Source organism: Lycorma delicatula, chromosome 2 (genome assembly GCF_047948215.1).
Source record: "Lycorma delicatula isolate Av1 chromosome 2, ASM4794821v1, whole genome shotgun sequence".
In the NCBI taxonomy this organism is placed as follows: Eukaryota; Metazoa; Arthropoda; class Insecta; order Hemiptera; family Fulgoridae; genus Lycorma; species Lycorma delicatula.
Window position 1 is genome coordinate 22,849,813 of NC_134456.1, and position 14,312 is coordinate 22,864,124.

Here is a 14,312-nt window from a genome sequence, read left to right on the forward strand (position 1 = left end):
ATGTAATTAATATTGTATATTTTATTATTTTCGTAATATAATCTGTCAAAGATAATGCAAGATTTATTTAATTCATACACTCAAATTTACTAATAGCGAAGCATTGCCGGGTCCACTAGTGTTTAAATAAATTGAAAAAAGTACTATGTACAAAGTTATTACCTGAACGCTCTTTAATTAACCTGTATTAGTATTATCTTATATTAAAGAGCAATTTTTTTTTGGCAGTCATGTTTTTTAATTTTATAATATTATCTCTTGTTTTACAACGTCATAAGACAGACCATTAACAACAAACGAAAGCTATTCGGCAGTGAACAGACAAATTAAGGTAAATTAATTAAATCAGTAACAGTAAATAGTTTTTCTCTAAGAGTTATCCAAGTAAGTAAATCTCAAAAACCTCCTTTTCACTTAGGGATGCCGGAATTCCAGGGAAAACAGGATTCCATTTAATCTATAAAAGAATCTTTAAATTAATGTAAGTTAACTGTATATATATATATATATACACATTATGCATTATTTAAATAGCTTATGCAAGTACTGTTAAAAAATAGGGATTCCGCAAGTTTCTTTAAAATTAAATAAACCACTGATGTGTCAGTCCACATTAGGCGAATGAACAGGAAAAACGTGAAAGAACGGTTCTTTTATATCGGTCGACGTTCCATTTAAAAACATATCAAGGATAGCTTCAAGGTCATCTTTATCCGTATAGTTCGAGCAGCAAACAACCTAACATAATTCACAACTTGGAAGATGTTAACACCAAACGGTATGATGGGTTTTTACCTAAATTTCGTACCTTTATTTACTTACATCGTTGAGTACGTATTACGCTGTTGTAAAAATAACTAAAGATTAAGAGTAAATTTTAATGAGAGAAAAATTCTTGCGAAGCTATTCATAAAAAAATAATAAAATAACTAATTAGAAAAAGATTTGCATTTTATTAAAATTAAGAAAACAATGGGCATAATTGCGTTAAAAGATAATTTCATTAAAAAAATTAAAAATTATTCTTCACGTTGTTTTTATCATATGTCAGAGCTTAATGTTAAAATTGGTCGTCAGTACACTGTATCGCCTCAGTTCTATATAATCTTGTCGAGGACTCACAAGATTATAGATTGTGTATCAGGTATAAAGATTTTTGTTTTACTTCCTTGTACGAAGTAAAGGAAAATTTCGGTTTCGAGATTTCAATGGAAATATCCATTTTGACCATCGCTGAATCCATTTTATCTAGTTTCGGCGTGACGTCTGTACACACGTACGTATGTATCACGCATAACTCAAAAACGATTAGCCGTAGAATGTTGAAATTTTGATTTTAGGACTTTTGTAACATCTAGTTGTGCACCTCCCCTTTTGATTGAAATTGATTGGACCAAAAGTGTCCAAAAAAGCCCAAAATCTAACAAATTTGGATTTTGGACTTAACTACATTAATAAGCCTTCACTGAGAGCTTTTCAACGATACATCATAAGTGATACTTATTTTCATTGCTTCCAGAGTTATAGCCAACTAAAATTTTAATTAATGAAATAATTGGATCTTACAAGGGGAAGGCACATCGGTTTGAATCCGACGTCATTTCCTTTTTTTTAACGTTTTTTTTTGTAAATTTAAATATATTGATTTATTAATAATAATTTACCTTGGTTATTTATTTTACAATAAATAATAATTAATAACAATAATAAAAAAAAAATATGTAAAAAAATCAGAAGTTATTAATGAAATAAAATTTTATGTACTTTTAAAAATATGTATACGTAATTTAATAGGCGTACAAGGAAGTCATGTGGTGTCCATATCAGATTTTTTAATAGCTTTTCTTGCACATAGCGTAAGATCCATTTTTTTTTTTTTTTTTAATGATATTAACTTTTTTAATATGTTCTCATAATTATTATTGAGAGAATAGGTGAGAAACAAGATATTGAGAAACCCCTATTCAAATTACATAGGCGATATGAATGAATACGTTAATTTAAACTTTCTAATCGGAGATGGGCGGTATTGCCGTATAACTTTTAATCTGATCCAAACAAGTTATGTTATTTGTTTCTAATAACTATGAAATTATCAGTTAAAAAAAATTAATCTGTAAATACTTGTTTATTAAAATGACCTTTTTAAATCATTACATAATGTTTGTAGCATTAATTTACGTTAAAGTATAGAATTATTTCAATATATCCCGGTTATTTAATAAATTCTTTAATTTTACAATTTTATTCGTAATAGAATTTTGTTTCCCATTCCCAGATGACAAACAAACCTTTTTTTTTCGTATTTGTTGAAGACATCTTTTTAACAATAGGGTCCTCTCAGTAGGTATCCTGTTGTTTATGGGTTATTGTAGCTGTACAATAGACGACCGTTCAGTTAGTCGACTACACGAGGTACGGTACTACTATTTTACTCCCTACCGCGTAGATTCCGCTGCCATCCATCCACTGGATTCCACATTAGGTATGGTTCTGAATACTGTATTAGCGACAGTAAACGTATCGCACGTCATACTTTTAAACAGTACGCAACCTATGACTAAGCTTTCTTCCTAGAGTGCAGGAAACAGGATATAGTCCATTAATACTCATTAGATTAGTTTTTTATTATTATATTTTTTTTACTACCCCGTTTGAGAAGGCGAAGGAATCGCTATTGTTTATGCACGAACGGTATGATAGATATGCATTTTGTTGTAACGTTTAAAAGATGCTAAGTAAAATTAATTCGTGGAATCCCCACGCCCTGCGTTCCATTCATAATAGTTTTCAGAAGCGTTGATTAATTATACCGCCACTCTCATTTTGTGACTGAAAGCTTAAAATTATTAATAATAGATTTAATTAGATTTCTGTACGCTTAACTATCTGTTTTCGTGTTTGATGAGATTAAAAATTACTTTCCCCCAAAAAGAAACAAATTTAATCGAAATAAAAACTCCAAAATTACCATTTTGTATTTATATTCCTCGCTAAACATTTGACCGCCCTAAGCGAGGATCTTGTTTTTTTTAAACTGATCTTTTTGTTATTTTCTTTGTGTATAACGCAGTAACTATAAATGTTTTTGTTTTTATTTTTATGAAAATTTTCAATTTTCAGTAAGGCTTCTTGCTACTGAGTGAAATGGCGTTTAAGTAACGATTTCTCATAAAAAAGGTTTCTCTTTTTAAATGACGACCATTATGGCTGCTAAAAAGAATCTTGTTTATAAATTGTTTTTATAGATATTAGCTTTTTACAATAAATATACTACAAAGTGCATCATACGATTTACTGCAGTTTAAAATAAAATGAAAATAAAAAAATATATAAAATGCAAAAAAGGGAATATTTAGGGAAAGTATCGATCTATCTTTTAGCGGGGTCCGTTCACAGAAAAAGTATTTATAGGTTACAGGTCATTAAATCTTTAATAATTTTTAACGAAAAAGGGAGAGTAATTTATCTTAAGCAGTTAGTGTAGTCTATTTCAGATAGCTTGTTTGTTGTGCATCGCTAACTCAAGAACGGCAGCACTGATTTTCATAAAATATTTATCAAGACTTGCTTCAACAGCGTGAAAGAGATTGGGTTTATTCGACCCAAGCGTGATAAAATTAAACTGGCGGAAATTTGTTTCAAATCAAACAATATTTTTTTGTAGTCTATATAATAAAATAGCTCGGAGAATTATGAAAAAAAAATGATAATGTTCTGCTACAAAATTATTACGCATCTTTTCTGTTGTTTAAATAAATTGATTAGATTGATAATTACAGGATTCTGTAAACATATAGTCTTTAATGTTTAATTTAAACCTCTTTTTTTTAAGTTAACTTATTCAATTTTAAAAATTGAAATTTTGGTAATATAGTTCCAAATTTGGCAAATTATTTCACTGATTCTTCAGGTACAGCGGCCCCATACTTAAAAACACATCTACCCATACCTCTCCATACATCCTCTTCCATACATACATATACCCATGTTTGTGGAAAAAATATTACGATAATAATTTTAAAATAACTCTTAATATATTAGATCTATTCTTTAACAGATAAGCAGCTTAGCCACCGGTTGGGCTGTTTGAACTATCACCAGATTGGAATAGGGTTCCAGAATTGGAAGGTCCTCCGCCTTCCATGCTATACAGACATTAAAGATGGGGTATTTCTAAACCTACCCGATAATTTTGGCCCGGATTAGTGAGCGTCTAGCCAAAACTGATGTCTGAAAACTGAGAAATAGAATAAGGACAAGGAAAAAGGGCTGGATAGTGAAAAAGGGTTGATCTACAATCCTGTAGAAGAACCACGAAAAGGGATAAACATCCTCAACCAAAGGAGTGGTTTAAGGTTCTAACCAAGTAATGGTCATCCATTCCAACGTATTCCTTAGCGGAAGAGTGGTTGGGGGTATCTTTACCTAGGATGAGAGCAGTATATTATGATTAACGATTTTAACTACGTCCTGCACATAATTACAAACATTGCATTTGTCAGGGGCAGTTGTGGTTATTTATTTGAGTTAGTGGCTTTGTATTTTGAAGAAGATATCACCCGTGAAGAAGAAATTTTATTTTCATGAAGTAAATTCAAATTTATTATCCAAAGATACAACACACATTATCCAAAAATGGTAAAGGAAGTTATTATCACGATTTCAATTCCTTTTGCGCGTATCTGGAGTAAATTAATAATTTTGGTTCATATCAGAACAGTTGAATACTCGTATATGTTATCTGATGCAAAGCTTTCTAACAGCTATTCCGATTGTGATTATCACACACTTTCAACGACGGAAAAAATAAAAACTAACAAACACAGTTCTAGACGCATATTAACTCATTTAGAGAACCATTTCCTTTTAAGAAAAATATTAATCGAAACATATTAAAATAATCGTAACTAACTTTCCCAGTATTTGTTAAAATTAACTTTAATTCGTTGTGAATAAGAGATATTATGTATTATTGTACATTTTGAATCTTAAAAATTACAACATTATGGTAAGTAATAAAATATTGTTAAAATTTTATGACACCTAACGTATGACTTTAAACAAGTTTATAATTCTCTAGTTTTTTCATGTTTACCGAAAATGTTCTGCAATCAGAATGAGACCTGTTAACGATTTTAGATAATAATATACATTACACATACGCTTTAATTTAAATGCAAATGATTACTTGATTTACCGAATGTAAAACTTTTGCCACTGATCCATTGACGATAATAATAAGACATTTGTAATGTTTAGTCTCCTCGGATTCGATTCTAAGGATTTAGATTTTTATGGCGAGATGGAACATTTTTAATACCTAGCAGTAAAAGCCGTACGCTTAAAAAAGCGGTAGTTAAATTTTTGTAGCATAATAGTTCATGAATTTCAATTCGGTTACTTGCCGATAGCAGTACAATTATTCAATAGAAAACACCCACGCACTCTGTTATTTTCTATTAGAAATTGTAAGCGCCATGCGACTGGTAGCATATTTGTGGAGTTGTGAGGTTATGTTGTGGTTTTATCAAAGGAGCTAGAAGAAAATTTTTCTTTTATGGTTTAATATTGCTGTCATATTTTCTTTACTGCAGTGGTCATTATATACTATCATTTCTTCCTCTTATCAGTGTTTTTTTACATTCTGCATGATCTTATATAGGTTATGTTTATATAATTGAAGGTTGACGGGATTGAATCGAACGTGTTAAAAGAGTGTGCCGCATTTTTTTTATGTTCAGATTAATTTATTAATACTTTGCTGAAAGTGCAACTTGTTTTAAAGATGTCATCCAAAGAAAATCTTAGGAAGAGGAAGCTGTCGAAAGCAGTTTTAGAAATGAAAGTAAGGTGACTCAATTTATATAGCAATTGTGGTAATATTATTTTGAAGAATTATTTACTGATTCCTATTTTAAAAAAGAATTTTATTTCCTAGCATTTGTTATTCATTTACTTTAATTAAGGCGCCTTTGTAAATAAATTTGTAGTATTATTATTTATATCTGTTATTATTGTATAATCTACTTACAGGACATCAGGATAAAGTTTTATATATTTAGGCGTGCCCATACTTGTTTATTATATATCTACATCATCCTTGTGATGTAAGATATGATTACATGAAGAGAACTGATTTGCATTGATGAATTAAATTATATCAGTATTGTGTAATCAAATTTGCAAACTTCAATGAATTATTTTATAAAGTACTGGATATGAAAATATTGTTATCTGAAGATGATCAGAATTCAGATTTTTTAACTGCAATACAAGTGTCCAAGAGAATGATTAAGGATTATCACTAGTGTCTTTTTAACATCCTTCCCAAAATAATAAATTGCAGTTGGAGAAAGGGGATTCTAAGGGATCATAAAGAATGCAAATGATAGGAATTTAATTAACATTTATTGAGAATTATTATACGGAAAAATAATTTTAGTGTTAATTTTGTTGTTTTGGAACATCCAGGATTTAAGTACTGTATTTAACTTAAGTAAGGATGAAATGTATATTTTGTTAGGTTAAGTTGTTTTGTGAATCCTAGATATATAGATTTAAGTATGGATTTATGATTGATTAATGGTACTTACAAGTAAATCAGTCAGGATACACACTAGAGATAGAGCCATTGGTGGCTTGTTGATATTAATAAAAAGTAAATATGCTAGCTTCGTTAAAATTATTTATAAGTCAGTTGTTTTGGTTATTTTTATTTCTACATATTTAGTTTGTTACAGCAATCTATTTTAAATTGGAGTTAAACACTAATAGTATATGTTATCGTTGAAGGATATTTTTTTAGAAATTACGTTACATTTATAATGATGCCAATATTGGTTGGAATTACAATATAAAAGTAGCACAGATCTTGCGGAAATTTTTTAAGGTGCCATGTTTATTTGTAGTAAATTGTATTATGATAAAAAATTGTATGTGGGATAGCCAGTTGGATGAAATATATGGAAGTGTTGGGTCTTTTGTTGCTGAAACTGAATGACTCATTTGCACTCTACTTATTTTTCTCAATTAGGTATCATGTTGTAGAACTCATGTGTAGTAATGTGGCCTTATTAACTTTGGCATATGATTTTGAGATTATAAAATTGCTTGTCTGACCATTTAGCAGATCAAGTGAAACTTGGCAATGCTAATATGCGGCTAAAAATAACTCTTAACAGATCTTGAAAAGGGGTAATAAATCAAGGTGGAGTGAATATAATTTCTTTTCAGTCAATTCCCTCATGGAGGTTTTTTGATTAGTGATGATAATAATTTAATTAATTCCTTTATCTAGTCAATCAATTTTTTTAAATCTGAAGAAATATTGGTTCTGGGTGTCTCAATTCTAAGATAAAACTCAATAATGTAATTAGAATATTTTTTAAAAATTATTTCCCTTTCAACCTAACTAAGTTACTGTTATAAATGAAAATATAGTTTAGACTTTTAATAAGGATGGCTTAATATTTAACTAATATTCAGTCAGCTTTTAGCAGCATTAGTAATCTCAAGGAATTCTGACTTGTAAATACCGAAGAAAGAGGATAGTGGTAGGTGATCTCAGTATTGGTACCTGGCCAGCTTTTTATTCGGCTATTTTTCCAACTTGTAAGATTGCTGGTGACAGTTATTTTCTATTTTTGTTCTGTTTGTTGATGAGAGTTGACTCAGAAAACAAACTTGTCTTTAATCTTTGCTATGAGAAATAAGAACCAGATAATATCCTTAATAAAGCATTTAAATTTCTTCTCAATCTGAATTTGAGTCAGGTTAGTTAACAAAATTTGGTTGGAGTAAAAAAGTCTTTACATTATATGGTATTTTAAAAATGAAAAGGATCCTAAAAAGGAGAATAATAAAGATCTGTTAAACTTCAAAGAATTACATTAATAAATATTCTTACCAAAATGTTAACCCTGGTGCTGCGCAACAGATTACTTAAGTGGATGAAACAAAATAATTTATTCAAAACGCCCTTTATTATTTGTTCTTTGTATGAGAAATATAATTTTTCATTTCGAATGGGGTGCAAGGGATTAGTATGTTTGATAATTATAAACGTCTGATGATATTTTATACTATCAATGGGGCATTCTTGGTATGAACTGCAAAAAAAAAACTGATAATACAAGAAAAATGTTATATTGAAAATAGTTTAAAGGTTAGCACCAAAAAGATTGTAATTGTTTTTATTAAAAGAAGTAATTGTTTTTATTATTAGAAGCTTTTGAAATGTGGTGCTATAGGAGAATGTTAAAAATCAGATGGGTGGATAAAGTGACAAATGAAGAGGTATTGCGGCAAATAGATGAAGAAAGAAGCATTTGGAAAAATATAGTTAAAAGAAGAGAGACTTATAGGCTACATACTAAGGCATCCTGGAATAGTCGCTTTAATATTGGAAGGACAGGTAGAAGGGAAAAATTGTGTAGGCAGGCCACGCTTGGAATATGTAAAACAAATTGTTAGGGATGTAGGATGTACAGGGTATACTGAAATGAAACGACTAACACTAGATAGGGAATCTTGGAGAGCTGCATTAAACCAGTCAAATGACTGAAGACAAAAAAAAAATTATTAAAAAGATAGGCAAGGAGCCTAGGATTCATTTGATTTGCAATGTTTTGATGTATATAGCAGAAATTGGGCTGCACTAATTAACTGAGAGGGTTCAAGTTAGGTTTTTACCTAACTAGGTCTTATTTAGAACAGTCTCTTCACTGTTCTAAGTAAGAGACTTCTAAGTGTATCATTCTCACTGTTTTTAGGGTTACAAATAACCCTCACAAATAGAAACAAAGAAGATTAATTTTAAATTAAGGATCTTTAAAGTATGTCAAGGTGGTAGTGGTTAAAATTTCTCATGTCCAGTGATTGTTTACCCAAATCTGTTTATAATGAGCTGATTAAATTATTTAAAAACAAAAATATTCCTTTAAACTGTTATCACAGTCTTAAGAGTATTTGGTGGAAATTGATGCTGATGATAAGTGGGAGGTACAGTACCCAAATTTAATGACGTGAAGCTTACCTAATTTAATAGATTCATTTAACAAAAAGTTAATATCTAGAAGTTATTGTGTATAAGCAGGTTCAAATCTATGAATGTCATTGTTAAGGATAACAATGACTCATAGATTTGAACCTGCTTCTTTGTCAGTTGTGTGACATAATCATCACAACATAATGACCATTGTAACGTATGACGTTACAATTCCTTTTGTTTGTTCTTTATTTAAAGCAGATTTGTTTTCAGAGTTATATACTCTAGCCCATAAATTATGGGATAAACTATATATTGTGGGTTAATTATAGATTGGCTGATTTAAAAATGCTTAACAATGACATTATTTTTCGGTAAGGTAAAGATTTTTAATTCTGAATGAAAATATTTTCTTCCAGTTTATGAAACGAACAAAAGAGAAAGAAGATAAAGCGAGAGAAATTGAAGAAAGTAGCGCCTTATTTTCTGATCAAATAACTAAAGAAATGAAAACAGGAGCGTAAGTATATTTTTTTTATACCTCATTCACAGGCTATATCACAAAATTTTCCTGGGACTTTCATACCTATTCTATTCATGAAAATAATGGAAAACGTTCATATAAACAACTGCCCTAAAATACGTCATTTGCATGTTAAGGCTAGTGAAAGATTTCACTTGGATTTCAGCTATCTCTGTGAAATGAGGTCATAGTGAAATATTTAGGATGTTAATTAAGGAGCAGAATTGGTGATTACTTTTGGTTTTTGACCTGAAAAATTGAATAAAATAGGTTCCAGAACTGTATTTGCAGTAGTTTTTGAGAAATTTGGGATGAAAGCCAATAAATTAGGGTAAAAACCCGGTTTTTTTTATGTTTGACATACAATAACTTAGTTAAATGGGTAATAAATACATAAAACAAAACTTTTTAACAAAACTTGCATAGAATTTAATTCTGAAAAAATGATGTAAGATAAGCTGAATAAACAAAGAAAAATTCAAATTTTATAACAGTTGTAGAACTTCCCTTCACACGGTTTACACACGCATACATACACAACATAATTTAGTGTGTCAGTGCTACACTAGCGCTCCTTGTGGTGACAGGGGGTACTATTGATGCAGTATACACACTTAGGTATTTTCAGTCTTGCTTAATACTTGGTGAACTGTGTGAGATTATTTTGAGTTCTCAAGGCAGACTGGAATATGTCAAAAGGCGAAGTTTCGAAGATGACCTCTGGTAAAGCCAATAAGGGATCAGAATGGTGGGGGTGGCAGAGGGTGTCTTCCCTATGGGGTCAGTATACATACTTAGTCACTAGTTTAGATCATTTTTTGGGATGGGAGTGTGATTTTGGAAAAACATTTTTTTGCAAATATTATTTTTTAATTAACTAATGTGCCTGAGAAAAATAAGACTTTAATTAGGATAAATCTTGAGATACTGAGGAGGTGACCTTGCTCTTCAGCCTCACCCCCTTCACCTTTTAAGTTAAAATCTAATGGCACCAGTGCCCCATATACAGAAGTAATCTGACCAACTTTGGTCAGGTCAAAATCGGTCCAGTAGTTCTGATATAAGATGATTTAGAGTGCAACACTGAACACACACACACACACACACATATGAACATCTGGAAAATTTTCATCGGGTTTTTTGGTGTTTTGGGTTCCTTAGTAGTCAGAATGTCAAGATCCAGTGAAAACCACATATGCCCAAATTGGACCAGTTACAATACTTTCCCTTCTACAGCTGTAGCACTAGACAGGAAAGTAAAAAAAACTGGAAATTACACAATTGTAAAATAAAAATAAATAAATAAAAATTACTTAGATAATATTTTTTTTTATTAATGACAGAAATAAAATAAATTATTTAAAAAATTATTATTTTAAGATTGGCAATAAAATAAACAACAGATGATCAACAACGTACAATACTGATATTAGTGTTTAAATCATTCTGTAAGATACATTAAGTATATTGGGTACTATGAACTGTGCTGTCGTTAGTGAAGGTTTTATGTGAATTTTAGTTTGAACATGATCGGTTTGCCATTGAAATAATGCCATACTTATTTACAACTGAGGAGTATGCTGATATGGTATTCATTTTAGGTGTATAATGGTAATGCTATAGCTGCTGCAGTAGAATATGAAATATGTCCTGAATCACAGGATTCTAGATTCCAAAAAATTAGTGCGACGTATCACAATCGTCAGGATTCAGATTTACTACCTAGTATTTGTACCAGCTATAAACAATCTGTCCAACACGATGCTGATATTGATGAAATTATTATCAATGCAGTTCAGCATAGTCTGAATGTCAGTACCCCCAACCTCTTTCTAAGTGGATTTGGAGTTTTGCATTTGATGGTTAGGAGGACACTTAAACAAAACAAGTTTTATTCTTATCATAAACAACCAGTTCAACATCTGCATCCAGGATGCAGTCCCCTTCACTTGGAGTTGTAATTGGTAAAACTACAAATATGTTTTGTTTACCAATGAGGCAAATTTCACTTGAGATGGTATCAACAAGTTACGCAATGAGCAGAAGTAAATCCTCATGAAATGATGGAAGGTAATTTTCAACAGATTTAGCATCAGTGTATGGTGCGGCCTTCTTTACAATTAGCTGTTTGGACCGTTCATATTACCTGGCCACTTAAATGCTGCACTTTCTTCAAGAAGAATTGCTGTAGCTGCTTGAAGATGTTTCTCTAGAGCTGAGATGCAAAGTAAACTTCCATCACGATGGTACACCTCCCCATTTCTCTTGTGCTGTTTCCTTTCAATTAAATCATTTCCCTGAGAAATGGATTGGTGGTGGACGTCCACATTCCTGGCCACTAAGATTGCCTGATCTTAACACCTTTTTATATTTTTTCATCTGGGGATGGTTGAAAAATTTTGTATACAAAACAAAAATACATTCTCGTGAGTAGATAATTGTCGGCATTATGGATGTGGCTGAGTAACTTAAGAACAGCCCTGAAGAACTAGAAAGAACTGTAAAAGCAGTAGAGAAGCATGCAAAGAAATGTGTTGAAAATGGCAGGCTCATTTTTGAACATTTATTTATTTTTTCACTTTGGTTTAGTGTACAGTTTTTAAATAAAATTCAAATTTTCTAACTTTTCTGTGTTTTATTTAGCTTATCTTACACCATTTTATGCAGAATTAAATTCTCTAAAGTTCTTTTTAAAAGCTTTGTGTTTATTATCCATTTAAGGAAGTTAATTTATGTCAAACATAAAAAACATGATATTTTACACTAATTTATTGATTTTCACCCCAGATTTCTGAAACACTACTGCAGACACAGTTCTGGAACCTATTTTATTCAATTTTTTCAGGTCAAAAATCATAAGAAATCACTAATTCTGCGGCTTAATTAACATCCTAAAAATTTCACAATCTCATTTACTGGAGTAACTGCTGAATTCTGAGCAAAATCTTTCACTAGCTGTAACTCGCAAACAAAACATTTTAGAATGTTTATACAAACTTCTTCCATTATTTTCACAAGTAGAATAGGTTATGAAAGTCCCAGGAAAACTGTGATACTCTGTATGCCCAATATAACCCATAAATATATGCCCAATATTAACTCGCATTTCATTATCAAATATTAATTTCTGGAGATCAGGACAACTCTACTGTGTCTTTTATGGCATCGAGTAGATTATTACATATTAAATATTACCACAAAATTCAGTCAAGTGTGATTAAATTGTGATGAGTGATGCTTTTTTATTGTTATGCCATTGGGGGGGAGGGTCCATAAAATAAAATGATTAAATCCCACTTCTTCTACTTAGTTCTTGTATAAACAAGCTATCATTCAGAATACATTGTTTCTTTTATAAATTCCTCTATGATATTGATTAAGGAAGAGAATGGCAATCGGACACTTCTAATCTTATACAAGAAAGCTTAATTTTTTCTTGCAAACACCCCCCTAATATCTATCACTGAGGGTACACACCCATCACAGTTCTTATGTCTTGCAAAAATTTGACTGTACTATTTTCTCTAAACTATGATCTTTATTTTTTTCTTGGGTCAATACAATGTTTATAGATATAATTATTCCTATTTATAATTCTTTTAGATAGTAAACACAATTCATTTCAGTTGACACAGATAACAAATCAATTAAAAAATTCTATTTGTTGAAGGGGGTTTGACCCCATCTACCCAACAAGACCATTGTTTTATGTAACTCAGAACTAAATGAAATTTAGAGATTGCATAATATTTTACATTTCTCTATGATAATATTTATTAACATTTACCAAATATTTCATTTCAATTTTTTTGTGATACTTGATTATGATAATTTTTATTGTTATTAGAGACAACGTAGTCATTGAACCTAGCATTGCACGATGTAAAGGTATAACTGATGGTAGATTATCATATCAAGGAATGAATCCTGAAATTGAACGACTGATGGAGATGAAACTGTTGAAGTCTCAGGGAAAAACAAAAGAAATAGTAAATGCTGATGTAACTGACACTGAAATGGCCAATTTTAATCTTCATGTAAACAAAGCAATTGCCAAGAGATTTATGACAAAAAATGAAAGACAAATTAAAAAAACAAAGTTTATGAAACCAGATGATTAGATGGATGTACTTATTCATTTTTTAATAAAACAATTAAAAGCAATCAGACTTTTTTTTTTATTATGCTGATGTGTATTTTATTCCTTGCAGAAGGCATGCTCAAATGAGACTTGCCAGTCAATTTTTATTCTTTAATTTTTACTTTCATAGCTGTGTAATAATAAGATGGGAAAATGTAGCTATACATTTATTATTGGAACAACATTTTTAGGGTGTTCAAATATATAGCAGATTATTATATAAAACTCTGTAATGTGTGTGTGAGCGAGTGAGTGAGTGAGATGGCACCAGTTTTGTTTTATAACTCAGGATCCTCGCAGCCATTAAATTAAATTTGAGTTAGTATTTATACAAGGGTCATTAAAAAATTAATGACCCTTGGTAAGGTAAATGACTAAAAATATTATTATTTATTCAATAGCAATAAAACTTTTCTACATAATCCCTGACTACATTTAGACTCTTGTCTCATCTTTGTATGAACTTTCCTATTTCAGTAACAAAGAAGTGTTCATTTCGGCGTCTGAGCCATTCTTGAACTGCTCACTGTTGATGAACTTTGGTGCCATGCAAAAACTTTGAGGAAACAAAACAAAAAAAAAATTTCTGATGATGCAAGGTCAGGATTATAAGGTGGATGTGACATCACCTCCAGACTTGATGTTTGAGTAGCTTCCCA

The 14,312-nt window shown here is 30.6% G+C and overlaps 1 protein-coding gene across 2 annotated transcripts; it reads left to right on the forward strand.

Annotated features, from left to right (window-relative positions):
• The first annotated feature begins 5,455 nt into the window (after positions 1–5,455).
• Mpp6 (M-phase phosphoprotein 6) lies at positions 5,456–13,676 on the forward strand. 2 transcript variants are annotated; one of them, XM_075357820.1, is made up of 3 exons: positions 5,456–5,853; positions 9,409–9,509; positions 13,360–13,676. In XM_075357820.1, the coding sequence occupies exons 2-3, from the start codon at positions 9,412–9,414 to the stop codon at positions 13,631–13,633; spliced, it is 372 nt and encodes a 123-aa protein (XP_075213935.1). In that variant the 5' UTR covers positions 5,456–5,853; positions 9,409–9,411; the 3' UTR covers positions 13,634–13,676. The 2 variants fall into 2 exon arrangements, with proteins under 2 accessions (XP_075213935.1, XP_075213934.1); XM_075357819.1 differs by having other exon boundaries at positions 5,458–5,848.
• Positions 13,677–14,312: the final 636 nt, after the last annotated feature.